This window comes from Mya arenaria, chromosome 5, assembly GCF_026914265.1.
Source record: "Mya arenaria isolate MELC-2E11 chromosome 5, ASM2691426v1".
In the NCBI taxonomy this organism is placed as follows: domain Eukaryota; kingdom Metazoa; phylum Mollusca; class Bivalvia; order Myida; family Myidae; genus Mya; species Mya arenaria.
Genome location: NC_069126.1, coordinates 73,190,833 through 73,215,507, shown reverse-complemented (window position 1 = coordinate 73,215,507; position 24,675 = coordinate 73,190,833). Strand labels below are relative to the sequence as shown.

The window sequence follows — 24,675 nt, the reverse complement described above, 5'->3', positions numbered from 1 at the left end:
GTGAAAGAAGGGTTCATTGGAACCCGAGTCTACCGGGAGCTTGGAACGGTCAGTTAAACAATATTGCTTTGGAACCCGAGTCACCGGGGTCTGGGCATGGTCAGAGAAACAAGGGTTCACTGGAACCCGAGTCTACAGTGAGTTTGGAACGCTCAGTGAAACAAGATTTCATGGGAACCCGGAGTCTCCCCGGGGGCATAAACCAAGCCATAAACTCGTACTTATCCCAACACTTTGTCCATAATTTCTAAAAAAAATATATGCTTCACCAGAGCAGGCATCAACCTGAAAACAACGTAGAATAAAGTAAAACACAAAAATATATAGGGATAAATTATTAAATAAGTACTCAATGACCAGATACAAACACCACCTGTAAAAGAATGAATAAAGCCGAAGCAACAGTGCTAGCTCTAACGAGGTACGATCAAGTCATTCATTCAAAGACAACCATCTGACTTAGCTCGCCTTAACATTAGTTTAAATAACGATATATTTGGAAATAAACAACTTACCGTTTATTAGACAAATGGTAATCCCGTTTATCAAACCTTTTCTTGATCTTTGTGGCTGAATGTTCGAACAGTTGCTTTCATACCAAACAGATAAAAGACTAAACCAATTGTTCGAAAATAAATAGAATATTAGGTCATCGTTCAAATATAGTTTGAACTGTTTGTCGTTGTAATTCGTAATTCGAACTTCCCAGAAAAATGGACACAACAATCGCCACTCGTGTAAAAATGTTTTATTATGACACTCGTGAAATAAAATACGATCTTACACTGAAATAAACAAATATCCTCTATATCTTTATACATTAAAGAAGGAAATACAATGAAAATAGAGTAAAAAAATACAAAATATATAAATGCTTTTAATTTTCTTGGAGATTTTTTGAAGCGATGGGTATTGTTGAAGCATGTAATCTAGTATATTTGAATTAGAATTAGACCAGGACTTGCTAGTGACAAAAACAATTTCAGACGGATTAACATTTATCAGGTTTGTGAAATCATATAGCAGAAATATAGAACTTATGCATCCTTACATTATGAAACAAACAAATACCGTGAAAATATCTTAGCTAGGAATAGCTACGGCTTTTAAAATGTGAAAGTTTTTGTGAATGCCCGATATGAAATTTGTTATGATTACTATACACATATTGTCCAGTACTTCATTAAGTTACAGGCAGTTTTCAAGCCAGTGCATTTGAAACAAGATAACTAATCAATACGAATGAAGTCATTTTAAAGGTCAAACTCTTTGATTAACATTTACGACACTGTCAATATGTGCCCAAAGACATCGATATTAGTTACCGAGGCGTTGCTTTATATTTAGTAAATCGCAACAGATTTTCTATGTACAATAGCATCCACAACAAGCCAGAGACAATGCTGAGGAATTCTGATAAGTTTAACGTCATGGATTGAATGGCTCTCTCGAACAGATTATGAGTAAGTGACCCCAATAAGTATGAATAGAAAAACATCACAAGATTCATGACGGAGCCTACCTTCAGTCTAAGACCAATATATGAAAAAGCTTAGTAGAGACATGAGATCATGATGCTGATGCTGTATGCCAATTTTCTAGGTTGCAGTCTGTCTGGTTTAAAGGTGGTTTTTGCTTTCAATAGTCTGGAAACAGGTTAATGCACGAGATGTTTGGTTAAGCAAGTTGTGACGACGCAAGAAAACGACTGGAAAAATATTTTTCTGATGGAAACTAATATTAAAGTTTATGCAACGATGGTTTTGAGAGTGGACAAAAGTTTTCTATTGAAACTAATATAAACGTATAGGCATCGATGGTTTTGAGAGTTTACAATTGTTCAACATAATCATTTATTCTGCATTCGAGGATTTATATATAAATGGTTAATGCGTTCGCATAGCAACGATGGTTTAAGAGCTGACAAACTGTCTAACATACTGACATATATTCTTTATTCGATGACATTACAACAAGCACGTTAAATTCATATTCCGTTTTATTCTAATACCAAGCCATCAATACTCCCGTGAAATATGCAAATGACTCTATTTCATTTAATGATTGTCATATGAGGGAATATCTTCCGAACAAATTCGATTTAAAAACAAACTATAAGAGATATACCAGGTCTGAATCAGCTTCAATACACATACATGGACAAGCACAGTAGTAGGTAAACCCCTGTTCAGAGGCACAAGGCAAAAGCCCAAACGAGAGAGACCTAAACACACAAATGTATAAACACCACATACCCAAATACAAAGTCCACAAACAGATCACACAGGCATCAAAAAAGCTTGATCGATAAAGTTTTAAACATGCTTAACATGTGGAAAATAAAAATATTCGGACAAATAGGTAGTCTTGGGCGATCGTCTATATTTGATTATTTTCATTACCGACTAATCCGACAGCCAGACCGACTCATTAATCGGATATTTCGATAATGTTTTAAAAAGGCTTGACATGTGGAAAATAAAATTGTTCGGACAAATAGGTAGTCTTTGGCGGTCGTCTATATTTTCATTACCGACTTATCTGACAATTTATCTGAAAATTAAAAAGAACACACTTTGTGTCATTTCGCGTGGTTAATAAAACCACACTTATAGTATGGCTTAATAAAATCAAATCAAATACAGAAGTGAAACATCTGACGAGTTGACTGAAATGTTATTGACTGAATTTGATAATTGCATTCTAATAACATAGGAATTTGGCTATAGATTGTAATATTTTTGAGCGGAAATAGAAAATAAAATGAACGAGAAAATAAATAACGAAGAATCGGCCTTAGAGTTCACGGCAACCAACTGGCAAAACATCGTCGCCGATCATTATTTCTTAGCCCGTGGCTACGATTAATCCATTACCATCGATAATTCACCAATAGAATTAGACCCATAATTGAACCTGCACCTGTATTAAAAGGTAAAAAAGTAGTGGTGCAAATCTTCAATGAGACCGGCATCTGTAAAGGTAGAGGTGCACCTCGATACTACTGCTTTTGTCTCAAATAGTGCTTCATATTCATATTCTATGTATTCAGGCTGTATTAGGTGAATATATCTATCACGCCGAGCTACCTATTTGACCTTGTTTAAAATCATCAACAACAATAATTGAGAAGATGCTTGTAGAAGAGATCATTTAAAAAGACCGGCAATATAAAAAGTATCGGTTTTAATATAGGATTTTTCAATTTTCATAAGAAAATATAGCTATGTGACACAGGTGGCTCATACGAAACTTATTACTTTAACATCTGTAATAAAGGCAAGATAATTAAGAGCGTACGTTTCATTTTAAAATATTCATCCACCTTTCCATAATTGACTGGCCATGGTAGAGTAATGCTACAATAATGTCTACAATATTTGAAATTTGTCATAGAATTGACACATTATTCCTGATTTTTATGCAGGTTAACATATTCAAACTTTAAAGGGAGGTCAATTTGAGACATTTGCTTAAGACCGTTATTCTAAAGTCTTTGAACTTTCTAAAAGCATATGTCTTAATACTGACAATACGCTGGGGATGCATACATAACAATCACATTTAAAGCCATCAGCCTAAATAATCATTAATAGTTTTGTGTATTCACCAGTTAAAACACAAAACATTGAATATTTGTGAGAAATTGGTAGTTCCAGGATACCCGAAACAAACTATTGTATTAGAAATAAATGGGTTATTTCATATTTGGTCTTTCTGAAATCCGACATGGCTTATTCCATATCAGCTTTAACATTGTTGGGGACAACTGGTGAGCAGTTATCAGCGTTGATCCTTTATAAAGACATGGGTCCAGTTTAGGCCTATTCGCGTTGAACCCAGGTGATCTTTTCAATTTAAATCCCAATTTCTTGATACACAGTGATATATATATATCCTCCAGATGAAAGAAGGGCACATTTGGTGATATTCGGTATAATTCTTTTGCAACATTCATGCTTGTTAAATAACCGGTTCCTGAGCAAAACCCCGGATAGAACTTCTCCGGGTAGCTGATTAAAGACGCATACCATTTGGAGTTCTTGCTTCTGATTGGCTGAGCTTTACTCGAGCACATACCTGTGACGGTGTTTTGGAGAAGTGTTTTCATGGAGGAATTTGACAAAAAATTCATTATATTGGGGACATTCAACCACATGTCGTCGTCTATTTTCATAACAAACTGCGCATTTGGACACATAGTTGATGCCCACTTGAAGCCCATTATGGTCTTGTAGGTGAGGTTTTGATAAACATCAATAAAATCTTCTTTGATAATATCGCGATACCTTTCATTTTCCTTATTAACACGTTCTTTAATCATAGGTTCATGCACTTCTCCAAGTAAAAACGCGTGCCGTATGTTCGCTGTATTGTTTTTTGTAACCGACAACCAAGTTGTCCGTAAGGCATTTCTTGCATTTCCATTTTTGTGTGAAGTCAGAATAAGAATTAGCAGTTCAACTGCTTGTTTATCCCCGGTATCATCACATATATGCTTGTTTTGTATCACATAATTAAAGTTGTGTTTAAAACAATTGTCACAACTTGATTTTCTAGAATTCTCAGTCGAATTCACAGCGTTGCCTAGTATATCTATTTGAGCATTTTGGTAGTTAAAGCCAATAGTTGTTGAAACTACAGCGACTCCTTTCTCAGGAATGTTTAACTTAATACGACCATCTGGAGTTCGATCGGTTTCAAGCTCCGACTCGAGATCTTTGCGAATACTATGCCCCTCCATCCAGTTTTTGTAATCATTTTCTGCTTCTTCCTTAGAATTGAATGACTTTAAAGTCAAATTCCCTCTGATAGTACCAGAGTTATTATGAACGGCACTTAACGCTTCATTAAAAGCACTTATTACATCTGACTTCATGTTGATTGACATATCAACACCTAAGGCAATTTTCGATGTGGATGTTAACAGATTTAAAAGTACAAAAAAGAGCAAAGTCAAAAATGAACCAAGTATGATTCGGCTGGATATTTTGAAAGGGCAATGCCCAGGTTTTGTTTGACTTCCTTGATTCATTTTAAACCAAGACAAAGGCGTTAGAAATATCCAATATATTCAAATTAGAAGTCCCATTTTCCCCCGGCACAGAAAACATCCGAATGAAGTGAAACAAATGTCAGTAACACAATTGCAAACTACTTTTTACAATTATGTCTAAAACGCCATCCATTTTGTCTCCAAATTAACACGCTCCTGTCAAAGGCTCGTTCCAACCAATAATTCGTCCGAAAAGGTTACAGTGGTCTTGTTTTCCTAGTTTCCATTATTTCAGACAAAGACATTGTCTGTATTTTTTTTCTCTACTATCTTGAACACAATCAGTACTTTAAAGAAGCGTAATTTCAAACTGTGAGTCTGCCTATATGGTATTCTAATCTAGAGTGTCTCAATTACTCTAGCTTGTTGTCATTTGCAAAAACCTCTCATTGAAGGTTGATTCAGATATTTCTGTTCTGATGTATATTTTCAACGTATGTGACTATAGAGCAGCCTTTAATATCAGGGAAACTTTAAGGTCATTTAGCCATCCGACGTTCGATAATGTGTCCGATAATGTGATTTTATATTCATTTCCAATTTTCCTGCTACACGCGTTTGATTTGGCTTGGCAAGTAGGTCTTCTTCTCCAATGGTCCTGAAAGAAAATATATAAAATGGTAATCCGATTTAATAAATTTACATGAGCCCTGTATTTTACATAAAGAAAGCTATTCTGTTATACAAAGGTATGTTGTCGATACCCTTTCGACTATTCCATTCTTTTTGAGCAAGATGGATAATTAATTCAAATATCAACAATCGTAGGTCCGCCTAGCAGATCAGTTTCTAGAAATAGCTTGATCGATACCATTGGGATCAACGTTAATATGCAGAACTTCAAATTATTTCGTAAATTTTGAATATTTAGAGAAAACAAATAGTGCTCTTTATTTAGCAATAAAGTATATGCTTCTCACACGTTCATACGCATACTAATAAGAAAGACCCGAAGGACCAGGAAAAAGAAAATGGCGTAAAATATGCGTTGATTTGTTAAATCTAATTTTACGGTATCTGTGATGTATTTACCTTGAAGCTTCAAAACTAACTATACTCTATGTTCATATATGCAGCATACACTCTAAGTTATCAACTTTGAGGTAGGGACGTGGGTCTTGCACGCGACACGTCGTCTTTATGCACCAAACACATGTTCCAATTTATTTTAAGATCCTTCTGTGCATGACAAAGATACAACCGGGACACGACCAACCATACTGTTAACGCATAAAAGCAGGATTTGATAATGATAAACCTGTAAATTTGATCGTGACCTTGAACGTGGGGGCATGACTTTGCATAACAAAGTTACAGACTGGTCATGAAACGGACGGACGGATGGCCGGACGGACGATGCGATCGTAATTTACCCTTCTTCTGGGGCATAAAAACGTAGTTCATATTAATTGTATTAGAAACTAACGCTTTTCAAAGTTATTAAGAGCTATTTAAGAGCTATTTGATGGTAACTAAATCATAAAAATAACAAAAAAAATATTGCTGGCAGTCGTTGAATGACACATTCGCTGGTTAAAACCGATAGCATACACGTCCTCACAATATGTTAAGGGTGATTGTTAATTGAATGATATTTTGTATCTGATACAAAAACGTTCCACTGTCATGTTATTGCAGCGCCATTTCGACCAGGAAATTTGAACCAAAAATAATAGTTTGAGTTGAGAAGTCGAGTAAATCAAATCTACTTATTGATGGATTTTTTTTTCTAGGAATAATCTTCATTTTCACTTTTTTCGATGCCATTACAATATTCTTGCTTCGTTTCAGCTCCACTTGGTGTGTCGAAAAAAATCGTGATGTTCTATTAACAATGTTAAATCACCGTAACTTCTATTTCAGCTGAAATGGTGTCTTTTGGGCATTTTAGCTTGAAATGTCTGATTATTGAGAACCGTCCTATTACCGTTTAATGTACCTAATTTACAAGAAGAATCAGATTCCTTAAGCGCACATTGTTGTTAGTTTCCTAGTAGGGATATTTTAAAGCTGTACTCTCACAGATTTAACATTTTGACAACTTTTTTTATTGTTTTATCTTGAAATGAGCCAATTTATTATTATCATTATTATTGAAAGGAGGGGAAATAACGGTTAGAATTCATGGAATATAACTATCTGCTAGCAAAAAAATGAGAGGAAAAAATGGGCCGGGTCAAAGCAAAAAATAGATTTGGTCGATTTTCTTAGTCTTGTTACTTCGTGTAGAGCAAATTAGTGTTGTACAAACAAAACCTGCAAAAATATATGCGTTACTCTATACGTCCTGATTAACTTTTTACCGTTATTATACCTTACTACTGTAGAACATATTGTAAAAACGCTAGGGCATTATGTTCGACTATCACCCCGCATTATCACCCTCTGCATCATCGTAAAACTCTGACGTCAATGTTACCATTTCTACGGTGTAATAAAACTTCGCCAAGGTCGACAGTGTTAACCTCAGGTTGACAATTTGCACTGTCATCCTCAAGGCAGTCAATATTTATATAACATTAATGGCCCAGGATTCGTTTTATTCAATATTACAAGCAACGTCTTAACTTGAATTATAATATTAATCTTCAGCAATGTCCAATAACTTCTGCCTAAAACAATAATTGTGTGGTCAGATTACATCATGTCCAAAAATAGGTATTTATCAGTAAAAAACTTTTTAAACAACCTATTCGAACGCATATATATTTTTTTTACCAACGGACTATAAAATCGGTAGGGTCCGCGCATACTTCGTAGGAAACCTGAACCAGAAGTTTTTTTAAAGGGACCAGACACCAGATGTTCCCAAAAGCGGCAAAAACAGTTTGTCCTCAGCCAAGCTTAGAATTGTCAATTTTAACTAGTATAATGCCGATAATACATGAGTTTACATTATTAAAATAATATTTTGTTGTTGTCTTAGCCGAGTTTACCCGTTTAAAAGATAGCGCGTAAACTAAGCCTATAGTGTGTATATTAAGCATGTGAAAGTCACGTGGTGAGTACAGATAAATATACTGACGCTATTTTTAAATTTACTGGGACTTACCTGAGAATCAGACCAAGTAAATTTCGAATTTGAAAAATACACAAGAACTGCGAAACATAAATATTTCGTAAGTGATGTGATACATCGGTAAGTATGATTCAATGTGTTGTACACAATGGTATCAATTTTATGTAATTTTTCTACTATTTATATTTTTCCTTGCGTTGTATCACCTGGTATCTTGCTCCTTTAAGGCCTCATGCTGAATACATTGTGATAAAAAATGCAGGATTCTTACTTATTATTTTAGTGATTTACCTATACACTTGTAATAAATAGAGGATATTTGTTTATTTCAGTGTAAGATCGTATTTTATTTCACGAGTGTCATAGAAAAACATATTTTCACGAGTGGCGAAGCCACGAGTGAAAATGTAGTTTTTTTATGATCACGAGTGAAATTTAATACGATCTTACACTGAAATAAACAAATTTTCTGTTTCTTTTATGCTATTTTCGGAGTTTTATGTTTTTTTTATTTATTTCTGAATAACCCCCTTTTTTGAAAAGAGTGGGCTTTACGCCGCTACCCGTGGGGCGCCCCTCATGCATAAGTATAGCTGTCAACTTTTCTACTTTCGGTTTGATGATAAATAGTTCTCTGCTATTCATTCTTATAGCTTAATATTCGCTCGTTTTTTATTGCAAAGCTTTATGAACAGCAAACAATGAAGTATTATTAGTGCACATATTTCCAAATACTAATGAAAACACTTTTTATTTTAAGATGGGCATGAATACATAACCAATTTACTACGCCGCTATTTAAAGAATGAAACTTTGGAAGGTCAAATGTGTTAGCAAAACAAATGTGGATACTCATTGGATTTTAACCATTCTTCTTAGTTTAAGACAGCTTGTACGCGTGTTTTTATAGTAAGTTAATATTCAGTCATCTTACTGTCAGAGACCAGTCTGTTTCGCTTTAAAATGTTTGTTTTAAATGCCACGCTAGTTTGTTGACACATTTTGAGGTGTGGGTGGGGTAAAAAATATCGGATCTATCTGTAAATTGTTGTGTGAATTCTCCAGGAAGCTCATTTACGTACTACAACGGTTAACAGTTCAAAATACATTTGAACGATGATATAAAATTTTATTTATGTTCGAACAGTTGTTCTTGACTGTAATTTATTAGGTATGAAAGCAAATGTTCGAACATTCAGCTTCAAAGATAAGTAAAATGTTTGATAAACGGGATAACCGGTAATAAACGGTAAGTTGTTAATTTCCAATTATATATTTATTTAAATTTATAAAACATTTCTTTATTTTTTTACATAATTTACTGAAGTCCAGTGTTCTGTTTTGATCAAGGCAAGTACATGTTACAACAAAGGAATTTAAAAGTAGTTCTGAAAGTTGATATTTTCACTCCTTATTTTGCAGTGAAAATATCAAATTGATATTTTCACTGTTGTTATTTCACTGTTAAACCCCCATATTTCATCGTAAAGCATGAAAGAAATGGAAATATAAGATTCATAACGGGACAAAAGCTAATTCTGTACATTTTCTCGAATTATCTCAGGTCTGCTATTTTATTGATTAATCCTTTCACAATACAGTAAACTAAATATCACTGGCATCACAATAGAATCTGCCAATTGCACAGGATCAAATAATGTAATTAGATACGACTTGTCGTAGATAACGATTATTTTTTTCCTCAAGTGTTAACCCTATCCACTGTTTAAACTGACATCAACAGCTTTACTGGGAACTCTTATATCTGCAATAACTGAGAAATCAGACTAAGTAGAATTGTGATTAATTACTTACAGTTTTATAGAACTGTTTTGTCCGCTTAGGAAAACCGTGAACTAGGCTGCAAGTAGAGCGCGTAGTAATTTAAATTTAGCAGTTAAACATTATGCATTTATACTTCTGGAAATATTAATTATTTATGCAATAATACACTTCAACAGTGTCAATCAGTTTAATCTTAGTAATGTCAAATACACGTTAAAAGACTATAATTAATAAAGTTATTATTTAAAATTGTACAAACTAATTCTACGGAAGTACCGGCATACATCCGAAGTTGGTTTCGATGGAAAATGGCCGAGAGGTTCCGAATGAAATTTCTGCATAAAAATGGAAGTGCTCAAATAGTATCATTGAGTATTCATAACAAGAGTTGTTTTTATTAAAACAGAGGATTTAAAATAATCAGTCACGTAAACCCTTATTAATGATACAGTGGTATTAGGATAAGTCTCGAGATCGTGATGTTGTTTTATATTCTTGTATTGCAGATTAAGGAATAATCATATTCAAAAATCAGTACTTTATTAATCTATTTTGATTATTGCTGACCTAGATTCATTAAAATATTCATGTTTTTCCCCTATGATATTGAAAGAAAATATATATCGGGATTAGTACAGAATGTTCTAGAAAGCTCTTTTTATTTAATTATATAATTTGAGAAAAAGTTCTTGAGGATTTTTTAGTCCGTCCTAGAACATACTCTTCAGGTATATAAGAGCAGACTTCTCTGATCTTGTGTCTTGATACAATTGTCTTTAACAGTTTCACCATTGCTAGAATACTTCTAAAATGTTGGATTTGATTAGATTATTCTGTTAGGATAACATTTCAACCTATCGGTCCTTCTAAAATTGTTGTGGCATGGATGGACTTATAAAGGGCTCTAAACGTACGTTTAAGATTTTTAGTTGATTTTATTCTGTTGATATTCACAAACCAGGCGGCTTAGTGAAGATATTTTGTAAATTTTTAGACATTTTTCTTTATATTTTTTCTAGGTATTTAAATTTTACTAGTAGTATAAGTTATTTGAATTAACTTGAAAAAAATTGGTTCGGATTAATCGACCCTACCTATGAAGTAGGCGCCGACCATACCGTTTTATAGTCAGCTGTTTAAGAAAAAATAATATTAAGCCTAATATTATTATTTTTAAAAACTACCCTTCCTACCTGTTTTTAAAAAGGATGTAACCCTAACCAAACCTTTATTTGGCCTTATCTTAAAAACAAATTGTTTGAAAATAACTGTGGTTGCTGGTTTCTCTTCCTCTATTGCGTTTTGCGGTCATAACATAATCTAAACAATACCAATGGTTCTCTTGGCATTGTTCTGTCTAAAGTCAATTCCGTCTTCTAAAACCAACTGTTTTACAGGATTATCGAATTATCGTTTGCAGCAATCGCTAAGACAATGAGTATTGACGGAAATCTCATATTCTTGGTTAAAAAGCATTTCATTATTTAAGTATTGACCGATCAGAAAGAAAAGTAGCTTGCCGCTAGTTACACATGTACCGTTCCCCGCTAGTTACGCATGTACCGTTCCCCATTAGTGACACATGTACCGTTCCCCGCTAGTAACACATGTACCGTTAGCCGCTAGCTACACATATACCGTTCCCCGCTAGCTACACATATACCGTTCCCCGCTAGTTACACATGTACTGTTCCCCGCTAGTTACGCATATACCGTTCCCCGCTAGTTACACATGTACCGTTCCCCGCTAGTAACACATGTACCATTCCCCACTAGCTACACATGTACCGTTCCCCGCTAGTTACGCAGTTACCGTTCCCCATTAGTAACACATGTACCGTTCCCCGCTAGTAACACATGTACCGTTCCCCGCTAGTTACGCATGTACCGTTCCCCGCTAGCTACACATGTACCGTTGCTTGCTAGCTACACATGTACCGTTCCCCGCTAGCTACACATGTACCGTTCCCCGCTAGCTACACATGTACTGTTGCTTGCTAGCTACACATGTACCGTTCACCGCTAGCTACACATGTACCGTTGCTTGCTAGCTACACATATACCGTTCCCCGCTAGCTACACATGTACCTTTCCCCGCTAGTTACACATGTACCGTTGTTTGCTAGCTACACATGTACAGTTTCTCGATAGCTACACATGTACCGTTCCCCGCTAGCTACACATGTACCGTTCCCCGCTAGTTACACATGTACCGTTCCCCGCTAGTTACACATGTACCATTCCCCGCTAGTTACACATGTACCATTCCCCGCTAGTTACACATGTACCGTTCCCCGCTAGTTGCACATGTACCGTTCCCCGCTAGTTATGCACGTACCGTTCCCCGCCAGATAACAATGTACGGTTCCCGCTAGTTAAACATGGATCGTTCCCCGCTAGCTACACATTAACCGATCCCTGCTAGTTACACATTTACCGTTCCCCGCTAGTTACACACACACCGTTCCCCCGCTAGCTTCACATGTACCGTTCATCGCTAATTTCACGTGTACCGTTCCCCGCTAGTGACACATGTACCATTTATCGAAAGTTACACCTGAACCGTTCCCCGCTAGTTACACATGTACCATTCCCCGCTAGTTACACATGTACCGTTCCCCGCTAGTTACACATGTACCATTCCCCGCTAGTTACACATGTACCATTCCCCGCTAGTTACACATGTACCATTCCCCGCTAGTTACACATGTACCATTCCCCGCTAGTTACACATGTACCGTTCCCCGCTAGTTACACATGTACCATTCCCCGCTAGTTACACATGTACCATTCCCCGCTAGTTACACATGTACCGTTCCCCGCTAGTTGCACATGTACCATTCCCCACTAGTTACACATGTACCATTCCCCGCTTGTTACACATGCACCGTTCCCCGCTAGTTGCACATGTACCATTCCCCACTAGTTGCACATGTACCATTCCCCGCTTGTTACACATGTACCGTTCCCCGCTAGTTGCACATGTACCATTCCCCGCTAGTTACACATGTACCATTCCCCGCTAGTTACACATGTACCATTCCCCGCTAGTTACACATGTACCATTCCCCGCTAGTTACACATGTACCATTCCCCGCTAGTTACACATGTACCATTCCCCGCTAGTTACACATGTACCATTCCCCGCTAGTTACACATGTACCGTTCCACGATAGCTACACATGTACCATTCCCCGTTAGTTACACATGTACCGTTCCCCGCTAGTAACACATGTACCATTCCCCGCTAGTTACACATGTATCGTTCCCCGCTAGTTACACATGTACCGTTCCCCGCTAGTAACACATGTACCATTCCCCGCTAGTAACACATGTACCGTTCCTCGCTATTTACACATGTACCGTTCCCCGCTAGTTGCACCTGTACCGTTCCCCGCTAGTTGCACCTGTACCGTTCCCCGCTATTTACACATGTACCGTTCCCCGCTAGTTGCACCTGTACCGTTCCCCGCTTTTTACACATGTACCGTTCCCCGCTAGTTGCACCTGTACCGTTCCCCGCTATTTACACATGTACCGTTCCCCGCTATTTACACATGTACCATTCCCCGCTAGTTGCACCTGTACCGTTCCCCACGAGTTGCACATGTACCGTTCACCGCTAGTTACACATGTACCGTTCCCCGCTAGTTACACATGTACCGTTGCCCGCTATTTACACATGTTCCGTTCCCCGCTAGTTACACATGTACCGTTCCCCGATAGTTACACATGTACCGTTCCCCGCTAGTTACACATGAACCATTCCCCGATAGTTACACATGTACCGTTCCCCGCTAGTTGCACATGTACCGTTCCCCCCTAGTTACACATGTACCGTTCCCCGCTAGTTACACATGAACCATTCACCGATAGTTACACATGTACCATTCCCCGCTAGTTACACATGTACCGTTCCCCGCTAGTTACACATGTACCATTCCCCGCTAGTTACACATGCATCGCTCCCCGCTAGTTACACATGTACTATTCCCCGCTAGTTACACATGTACCGTTCCCCGCTAGTTACACATGCACCGATCCCCGCTAGTTACACATGTACCGTTCCCCGCTAGTTACACATGTACCATTCCCCGCTAGTTACACATGTACCGTTCCCCGGTAGTTACACATGTAACGTTCCCCGTTAGTTACACATGTACCGTTCCCCGTTAGTTACACATGTACCGTTCCCCGCTAGTTACACATGTACCATTCCCCGCTAGTTACACATGTACCATTCCCCGCTAGTTACACATGTACCGTTCCCCGCTAGTTACACATGTACCATTCCCCGCTAGTTACACATGTACCGTTCCCCGCTAGTTACACATGTACCATTCCCCGCTAGTTACACATGTACCGTTCCCCGGTAGTTACACATGTAACGTTCCCCGGTAGTTACACATGTACCGTTCCCCGTTAGTTACACATGTAACGTTCCCCGTTAGTTACACATGTACCGTTACACATGTACCCTTCCCCGCTAGTTGCACATGTACCATTCCCCGCCAGTTACACATGTACCGTTCCCCACTAGTTACACATGTACCGTTCCCCGCTAGTTACACATGTACCATTCCCCGCTAGTTACACATGTTCCATTCCCCGCTAGTTACACATGTACCTTTCCCCGCTAGTTACACATGTACCGTTCCTCGCTAGTTACACATGTACCATTCCCCGCTAGTTACACATGTACCATTCCCCGCTAGTTACACATGTACCATTCCCCGCTAGTTACACATGTACCATTCCCCGCTAGTTACACATGTACCATTCCCCGCTAGTTACACATGTACCGTTCCCCGCTAGTTACACATGTACCGTTCCCCGCCAGTTACACATGTACCATTCCCCGCCAGTTACACATGTACCGTTCCCCGCTAGTTACACATGTACCGTTCCCCGCTAGTTACACATGTACCGTTCCCCGCTAGTTACACATGTACCGTTCCCCGCTAGTTACACATGTACCGTTCCCTGCCAGTTACACATGTACCATTCCCCGCTAGTTACACATGTACCGTTCCCCGCTAGTTACACATGTACCGTTCCCCGCCAGTTACACATGTACCGTTCCCCGCTAGTTACACATGTACCGTTCCCCGCTAGTTACACATGTACCGTTCCCCGCCAGTTACACATGTACCGTTCCCCGCCAGTTACACATGTACCGTTCCCCGCCAGTTACACATGTACCGTTCCCCGCTAGTTACACATGTACCGTTCCCCGCCAGTTACACATGTACCGTTCCCCGCTAGTTACACATGTACCATTCCCCGGTAGTTATACATGTACCGTTCCCCGGTAGTTACACATGTACCGTTCCCCGCCAGTTACACATGTACCGTTCCCCGCCAGTTACACATGTACCGTTCCCCGCCAGTTACACATGTACCGTTCCCCGCCAGTTACACATGTACCGTTCCCCGCCAGTTACACATGTACCGTTCCCCGCCAGTTACACATGTACCGTTCCCCGCCAGTTACACATGTACCGTTCCCCGCCAGTTACACATGTACCATTCCCCGGTAGTTATACATGTACCGTTCCCCGGTAGTTACACATGTAACGTTCCCCGTTAGTTACACATGTAACGTTCCCCGCCAGTTACACATGTAACGTTCCCCGCCAGTTACACATGTACCGTTCCCCGCCAGTTACACATGTACCGTTCCCCGCCAGTTACACATGTACCGTTCCCCGCCAGTTACACATGTACCGTTCCCCGCCAGTTACACATGTACCGTTCCCCGCCAGTTACACATGTACCGTTCCCCGCCAGTTACACATGTACCGTTCCCCGCCAGTTACACATGTACCGTTCCCCGCCAGTTACACATGTACCGTTCCCCGCCAGTTACACATGTAACGTTCCCCGCCAGTTACACATGTACCGTTCCCCGCCAGTTACACATGTACCGTTCCCCGCCAGTTACACATGTACCGTTCCCCGCTAGTTACACATGTACCGTTCCCCGCTAGTTACACATGTACCGTTCCCCGCTAGTTACACATGTACCGTTCCCCGCTAGTTACACATGTACCGTTCCCCGCCAGTTACACATGTACCGTTCCCCCTAATTACACATGTACCGTTACAAGTCAATTCCTGAGGATAGAGTAAGGCTAGGCAAAAAAATGGTTTGGTTAGGGTTTTATCCTTTTCAAAAATAGGGAGGGTAGGTAGGCTTTTTATTTATTTATTTTTTTATTAGGCTTTATATAGAAACGTAATTTTCATCATTGGAGAATAAAGCGTTCAATGTTTTTACTAATATACTTAAAAAAAGATTTAGTTTTCATTTTTTTACCAACTGACTATAAAAACGGTAGGGTCGGCGCCTTTTTCATAGGTAGGGTCGGGTAACCCAAACGAAATGTATTTTAGGCCTTATGACCATGACTGACTGTTCCTCCTATTTGGGTCACATCTACAAGACTTTGTTGTGTAAGAGACAAAATATTTGTAGTAAGGTCTAAATGTAACTGATATTTACCTCCGCCTTTGGGTAAGACCCGTTCAAGTCAATGTGTTAAAGGGGGTTAACATTTTGGCATTTTAGTCTGAAATAGTGCTTTCAAGTATATTCAATTCATTTTGCTTATCGGGTATTGACATAAAAGATAAAGATATTCCCCCATTTTCATAATTTTCGACAAATAATGTTGTTTTTTAAGTCAATTAGCCAATTGTCATGCGCTAAAACTGCAAAAAAAGTGTTTAAACTGAAAGTTTCATTGAAATGATTGGGGGAACGCCACTTTCACCGTATCCGCTTACCCATACGAGAGAACATTGTTTGAAGTTAATTACAAGTGCAGACACAATCATTCTCGTTGACCCGCACATCGACAATATCCGGCTACCGGAAAAGCGTCAACGTTGGTTCTCAATATAACTTTGATGAAAGTGTAATAAACATTTCTGTGTTTCATATTTAGATGCAAAGTTTATTTGTACTTTGGCTCATATCGTTTATTTTATATTATAAGTGCGAACACTAGCTTGCTTGAAAATAAATACGACTTAAGTACATGAAGTGCAAACAATTGCAGGCTAAGCTTACAAGGAGCGCATTACGGATCTGGGTTTAAATTCAAATACGTTTTGAGAATGAGTTTGTGTCTGTAATCAATCTTGTTATAAAATTGCTGAGACTAGAGAACATATAGTAAAATGTGCCCTCTCTGTTAAAGTATCAAAGTCATTGTTACAATGTTACATTTTTGTTACAATTCAGAAATAGTCATATGATTACTGTATAGATATTTTGAAATTTTCAATAATTCTGTTTGCTGAGCCTGAAATTGCGAGGTTAATAGTAAAATTTGGAAAAAAAATAAAAGGGCGGGTGGAGGGCGTCGGGTCAGCCCCCTTTTAAAACCGCTAGTGCTTATTTTCTAGAAGGTGTTCAGTACATAAATAGTCCTTACAACTGAGGGATGACTTTCAAAAGAAATTACTCACGTAATAAGTGATAAGTATTTCGTTTATCCAGTACTTTTTTAAAGCCAAAGACAAAAAGTTTATAACACACTTTAACATACGCAGTGGTTCATATTAACAGCATATTAAGTTCGGTTTCCCTCCAGATACAAATACAAATAGAGGCTATATTCACCTTGGAAATAGAATGCCAGTAAATTGGAGCAATTTCCTCTCTTTAAACCGTTGATATGTCCAATTATATTCCTGTTTGTGGCAAATCGTAAATAGTAAATTAACTCATGTCCGGGAAGAGCACGTTACTGAAGTTGATTTAGCATACCATTGTTTCTGTGTAAAGATAATTCACATCATTAATAAGTAATACTGATAAATCCCATCCTTTAATCTCCACACAACAACACAGAGGTAGGACTATGTACAGAAAACAACACTCGTGTGTTTATAAACTCATTTATCAACACTGGATACACGAGTCTGCTAAGAGCCTACGTTCTATTAATACGCAGCAAGTCAGCTTCAGTGTAAACCGTAGTGTAGTTTCATGCCATCTCCTGAGTAAAATGTTTAACGTATGTGAACAAGAGATGTCAGTTTTATTGGACCTTGAAGCCAAATATCAGATCATTCAACATATAACAGGACCCTCTTGTGTATTATATCGACACAATATTGGAGGCATTATTAACCTCCTATCTGTTAGTGCATCATGGAAATGAACGAGGATGCTTCATTTTATATTCAAGTGCATTGTGTGTGGTACTCAGTGAGGACCGTTACAAAAGTTAACACGTAGAAAAGGAAGTTAACTACCGTATATGAATTGTAATAAATCCATGTTACATAGCCTGGGTGATATGCACTATTGGACTTATTGCGATAAAAAACGATGTAAATAATCGGTTTGAATAATATAAATAACGGACCTATACCTGGCCCCAACCATTTTTTTACTCAATTAAGCCAATGTTTTCTTCCAAGATGGTCCTCTACAGTACGCCCCTCTAACGTCAACTCATAGATCTGCCCCTGCACAGCACCCTCAATTTGATCATCGTTCGTAAGAAATATATTTAATTCCTATCTCACATACATAGGGACAGGCTGCTGATAAAAGAAACAACAACATCGGTTTAAAAACTAAATGATTTAAGTGATTATGCTCTCATTTTATTCATGTATTTAATTCGGTGGTCTGGTCCAGGTTGGCATGTAACCAACTTAACTGATGCAATATGGACGTGTTCATTCTAAATATCATGGCGGATAATATTCATTTGCGATATTGAAAAAAAACGTTTGTAAATTGAAGAAAATAACTCATTTTGAACGGCGTACCAGAACACAGAATAATTTCATAGAAAAACGGTTACGGACATAAAACAATATATTGAATATACTCTCACATTAATGCACCAGTCAATTGTTACCACTGGTTTTTCTGTTCTAAGAAGACTTTAAATACTAGTGACTACGTATTAACATTCGGAACATTCGGTCATTTTCAAATGAAATGAAATCAACCTTTGATGCATGCAGGTACATCAGTAGAAGTAGTAAAATTTAAATAATAGTACTCATCAATTGTAGGGTTTTAAAGTGAAATTTGCATTACTAAGTTCAAATATTGGTTGCCAGTAAAGTGCTTTATTGCAGGTTTAATTAAGGTTCCAAAGTGGTATATTAAAATCACTACGCGATCTTCTTGGAGCGTCGATACATGTAAAGATTTCTGACATTGTAAACCGTCCATATAAATCCGAGGTCGTTTTTCGATGGAAAATGGCCGCAGAGTTTCGATTGCCGTTTTCGGACGATACTGCTACCGTTCATGGGTACCATGCTAATTTTCGAAAGGCTTGCATCATTTGATGCTTTAAAGCTGAAACAGAAGCGTTCAGGAACCAGTGTTCAAGTGTAATGCACAACTAGACAACGCAGAGAAGTTCTTACTACGCGAATCAAGATATCTGAATTTTATTACATTTTTGAGAGAATATCGAGTTCATGTTGTTTGTGAGTGTTTGAAATGAAATCGTATCAACTTTTACAATATTTTTATCAAGTTCAGATGGATCTCATCTGAACAATGTATGAATATACACACTTTCAATCGTAATTACCCGACCATCTCCGGCAAGCTTCGGTGAGTGTTCACACTAGAATTTTCGAACGAAATTAGTTTGTAATTTATTCTTTCATCGCGTTGATTAGATACACGAGTTGTATATGCTACGTTTAATCAATTCTATTTATCAAATAATGTCACTCAATTTCGTACTCGACATATTATTAGGTAGGATAATGCTGTATGATTCAGTAGTAATCACACTGTTGGTCATTCTGGAAAATGTTTTACTTTCAACCGTTTTCATCGCAATTTTCAAAGCTTAACACAGACGAAACGTCTAAGCGTTAAGTGAGTATCGATATTGTCATTTAATTGCAAATTAGTTTGTGTTTATATGAGATGTGTAGCCTGTCCGTGTGTATTTACTTGCATTGTAGTATTTGAGTAAGACTGTCAAATATTGACTGTTGTCACAGTTTTACTATCAAGGAAATTAATCATAACAGTAACAACTGTTCACAGTGACACACTGTTGTCTTTTTCATGTTACTGTCAAAGAAAAGTCATGGTATAAAATTTTGACATCTTAAATATGTTTTGTTAAGAAACAGTATTGCAGCAAAACCCTACATTCAGATTGATTGTATAATAGCATGTAAATGGCGAACTACCTTGTATGTCTGTACACAATATGTGAAGTAAATAATCACCATGTTCAAAATATAATTTCCTATCTAGTCACCTGCTTGTACCGTCAAGGTATGTTACAAAGAGATTGACGTAGTGGTCATTACCTCCGAAGTGGACAAGCAGAAAGCCAAAATCAAATTATGGCATGTTGCGGTCCAGTCCGATGCCAGACCAGGTGATTTTGTGACAATCACAGACGTCACCCACACTCAAGGAGGGAGTCCCTCGCCACCACGTCCAACTAAAAAATGCAGGGATTGTTTTATCAGTTACATTCTGCCACACTATTTTTCCTCCTGTATATGTTCAATGTTACCAATTTCAATATGTATGCCGTTTAGTTATTCATTAGTTGTTTTCCTCTGTGGCAAAATAATAACGCTATGTACAGATTTAATTGCTATTCATTATTTCATGTTCACCTCTGACATATATATTTGAACTAACTGTAACTGAATCCATAATTAACTAGAAAACAACATAAAAATATATCTCCTTTTAGAACGTGTTAAACACATTGCCAGATAACATACACAAGTCGGATATGCCTTGTTATGTTCTCTTTTACTGTATATCTACATATCTATTATAAAATAACTAGTACTTGGCAGGCAAATGAAATGCATTTATTAACTTGTCATGGTCTGCATTAAAAAGTTTGTATATATTCATATTTAAAGAAAATGGAAGCTCCTCCCACTAATGTGACTGTAGTGGTAGGAAATAGTCTGTTAGATGAGAGAATTGCTGAGTTTCTTCTCGCAGATGACACCATGGTCACAGTTGCAACTGAACTCCTACAATCTTGTTGCCCAGACATTAAAGAAGTAAACAGCTGACAGTAGATATGACAGTGTATGCATCAAAATTAAACGCTTCGCATCCAAAGTGACAAATATTGTCAGATTCTGACTGACAACAATTCTTCAAAGCGCTTTTTAAAACAATTCCTGCAAAAAAGCTCTGATGTGAATATGTTTACCGCATGCACCACACAATAACTAGCCACCATGGTCACAATTGCAACTGAACTCATGAACAACCTCGTTACCCAGAGTTTAAAGAATAATTGACAGCAGATGGCAGTTTACGAATCCAATCTGAATGCAAGGCATCAAAAGTGACAAATATTGCCAGATCTGACTGGCACCAATTCTACAAAGTACTTGTAACACAATTTCTGCAAAAAAAACTCTGATGTGAACATGTTTACCTCGTGCTTACCACATCTGCCACATACAATAATTAGGTAAGGTTTTAGCCAGGTTTTAAAAACGACAGGGTGGTACAGAAAAAGAGACAGGGTGCAGATAGACAAAAAAAACGCACATTCTATCGGGCAGTGAATAATTGAGGCATTATGAATTTCATAGAAAATGTTAGAAAATTGAAGTAATATAAGGTTTCAACTACCAAATACGTAAAGTTTGTTTGAACTCATAGTTATATTTCAAATTTAAATCAAAACCAAACACATATTTTATTATCTTTAGCAATTAACTCTGTGTAGGCAGGAGGGTGCACATTCCAGTCTCCATGAGGGTAGAAAGGTGTTTTCAAAAAAAAAAAGACAGGGTGCAGCACCTCCCATAATCTAAAACAAGCTTAAGGTTTCCGAATACTTTTTACTACTTATTCCATTCAACTAGTAACCTTTTTGAACATGTTAAAGCAATAAATATTGTAGTGCAAAAGATCCATTTCCATCTTGCCACGTCAATGTCTAAATAAAAATGTACTTTTATCTTTTGTATCTTACCGTGTTGGGTCCACATGTTGTTTTTTTTCTAATTCTATGGTGATATTAAGTTTTTTAATTATAATGTGATTTTAAGATTGAGTTTGTATTTTTACTCGTTGTGTGAACATTATTATTATTAGTGCAATCAAAGTGCCTTACAAATGTATAATACATGTTCAAATCGCCATTGTTTGCATCACCTCTCACTGAGTGCCATTATATGCTATTTTCAACATCACTTCATTTCAAACGACTTGACTAAGACAAACTTTGCCACCCACTCCACGGCCCTCTGGTTCACATTTATTACTGGGAGCATTTAAACTTTTACTTTTCAATGAACGAGCAAAACAATTCCACTCCACCGCCCTCTTGTTCACATTTATAACTGGGAGCATTTCACTTTTACTTTTCATTGAACGAGCAAAACAATTCCACATTCAGTACATTCTTATTATCAAATTATGTGCATTATTCATAAAGTGTGTAAATTATTTATATCAAAGTTTATTTATTTTACAACATTAAACAGATATACCTATCCATATACTATGTTCGTGTATAGACAGTGACCTGACACAGGTGTGGTTTATTGTTGGTAAGGAGTATGGATCAATCAACGTTGCATCAATCACAACTGTTGGCAACATTGTCTTCATAAACCATAAAGGAACAACTTACTATTCATAATATGTATTTTGTTTAAAGTTCATCTTCTTCTCCATTTTACATATATATTTACATATTTACCAATATGTCGTTAATTGTAACAGATTATTTCACTAATTTTACACCCCATGATTCTTTTTTATGAACTGCATTTAATATGATTGATAATTCCACATAAATTCATATCCCATAATTATATTCGTTCTATTGTCTTTATTCCTGCTCGAAACATTTTTTTTTCTCTGTATAAATTGGAAAGTCTGTAAGGTATGGACTATAAACATCATATACAGATATATTTCATTAAGGAGAAGCGCAGTACACAGGAACCATAACTCTGGGGCAGTATTTTAGTTATTGCCCTTTGTTAATCTAAATACATATTTTTGTCCGGAGCATAACTTTGAGGTATTGACTTCAAACTTCATATAAAGATAGATCTCATTAAGGATAAGTCTAGTTCACAAGAACCGTAACTTTGGATGCAGTATATTTTGGGTCATGCACTTTTTAATTTTCAATATTATCCTTTGCCAGAAAGCAAAGTTGATACTGATCTTAATTTGATTGGGGATATGGCGGTCTGTGGCTGCTTTTATATTCCCATTCTTGTACATAAGTCGGTGCACACCTAATTTTGCTGTTTTACTTCATCATGTAAAATCATGATGTTACTCAAAATATATCTTTTTTTCAATGGTGACCAATAATTTCTTTTTTTTTTGTATGGTTTATTCAAGCACTGTGTTAATTGTCGTGCAACTTGAAAATCATTAAAGATACAAACTGTCACTTGGTAAACATAGACAGTCACAATACCTATATGTTAATTAGTAAGGCCATTCACCTACATTAAACTATTCCCTTAACCGTTGTTATTCTCGGTGTTGCTCTTGCTCATTAAGAGTGTATGTTACAACATTTTAACAAACTTTTGTTGCAATACTAGAAGATGACTGCTTTTAAACTACCACCAGTACCATCCTAAAGCAATTTCAGTGCTTTGATTTTGCTCGTAAGTGTTTATTCGTTTAGTTTAAAATTCTGGATGAAGCATTGATTGAAGTCATGTATTTTTATGTAGGGCTATTTGCTTGCATTAACAATAGTACAATGGAAACTACAGGAAACACACACGCACACACGCGCGCGCGCGCACACACACACACGCGCGCGCGCACACACACACACAGAGCGTACAAGAAACACAGACACACTCATAAACCTGCACCGAAATATCTCTATTAGTTGATGTTTGTGTCCCCTCATAGAATGGTCTGCCGCTTGACAACGTGAGTTCACTCGGGGCTCAACTAAATTATGGGAACCAACCTCACACGCGTCCTTACATTTATCAACAAAGTTTTTACAAGCACGTGGCAACGTACGAAGACTTAACGGAAATTAAATACATCTCGACAAGAAGATTTAACACAGCAGGATATATATGACTACTGATTTGGGAGAGTCATTGATACTGTGAAGTTGATTTCGGTGGCACATTAAAATCAACAGCTGCTGAGAAGACGATCATTCAGAATAACTCAAGTCCGGTAAGAGCACTTGTAAGTATTTCTCTGGAATGTTAAAATAACGCATTGCCCTTCTTTTGAATACCATACTATGTTTACTTCTTGGTACAAATTAAATGCTCATATTTGAGGTTTGTACATGTCCATGATGATAATCGCAATTCTAAACCTGTTCTATATGCTGTTCTATGCCTTTTTCATTTTATTATTACTGTAATAAGTTCATTGTACATATATACTATTACAAATTAACAGTGAGCTAAAGTAATTTAAAAAGAAGTTCATTAGTGTTAAAATTATGCATTCCAAAATACATCCAACTTAAAAAGTTTAACCGAATCTCTTTCAATAACGCTACTAAATTGTTTTAAACTAAATTAAAGTATGTATATTTTTTTTATCACAAGTAAGCCGTTTTCCTTAGCTCATTTAATCTGCTTATGTATCCTGTATAGCATGCAAGACTTGTTTTAATAACGTTTCTAAAAGTTTTTAAGTTTTAGTATATGCAACATATATTGGTTAAAGCAGCGGCACTATGAAAATAAAAAAGAAACATCTTCCATAACGTTGAAGGTATAATAAATAAATTCATATAAACCAACCTGTCTGTTTCACTGCATCTTACATCTAATCACTACACTGTGTGAAACTTCC

General features: G+C 37.2%; 1 protein-coding gene across 4 annotated transcripts; it reads right to left on the bottom strand.

Moving 5' to 3' along the window:
* Positions 1-731: 731 nt before the first annotated feature.
* Positions 732-24,675, bottom strand: LOC128234853 (beta-1,3-galactosyltransferase 1-like). Of its 4 annotated transcripts, XM_052949397.1 has the most exons (3): positions 24,624-24,661; positions 20,181-20,317; positions 732-5,654 (listed from the first exon to the last, which is right to left on the bottom strand). In XM_052949397.1, the coding sequence occupies exon 3, from the start codon at positions 5,033-5,035 to the stop codon at positions 3,698-3,700; it is 1,338 nt and encodes a 445-aa protein (XP_052805357.1). In that variant the 5' UTR covers positions 5,036-5,654; positions 20,181-20,317; positions 24,624-24,661; the 3' UTR covers positions 732-3,697. The 4 variants fall into 4 exon arrangements, with proteins under 4 accessions (XP_052805357.1, XP_052805358.1, XP_052805356.1 ...); XM_052949398.1 differs by lacking the exon at positions 20,181-20,317 and having other exon boundaries at positions 24,624-24,675; XM_052949396.1 differs by lacking the exons at positions 20,181-20,317; positions 24,624-24,661 and adding an exon at positions 17,491-17,877.

Bases quoted from the DNA above. Each gene is read 5' to 3' on its own strand.
- LOC128234853 (XM_052949398.1), bottom strand. From the start codon at position 5,035: ATGAATCAAGGAAGTCAAACAAAACCTGGGCATTGCCCTTTCAAAATA.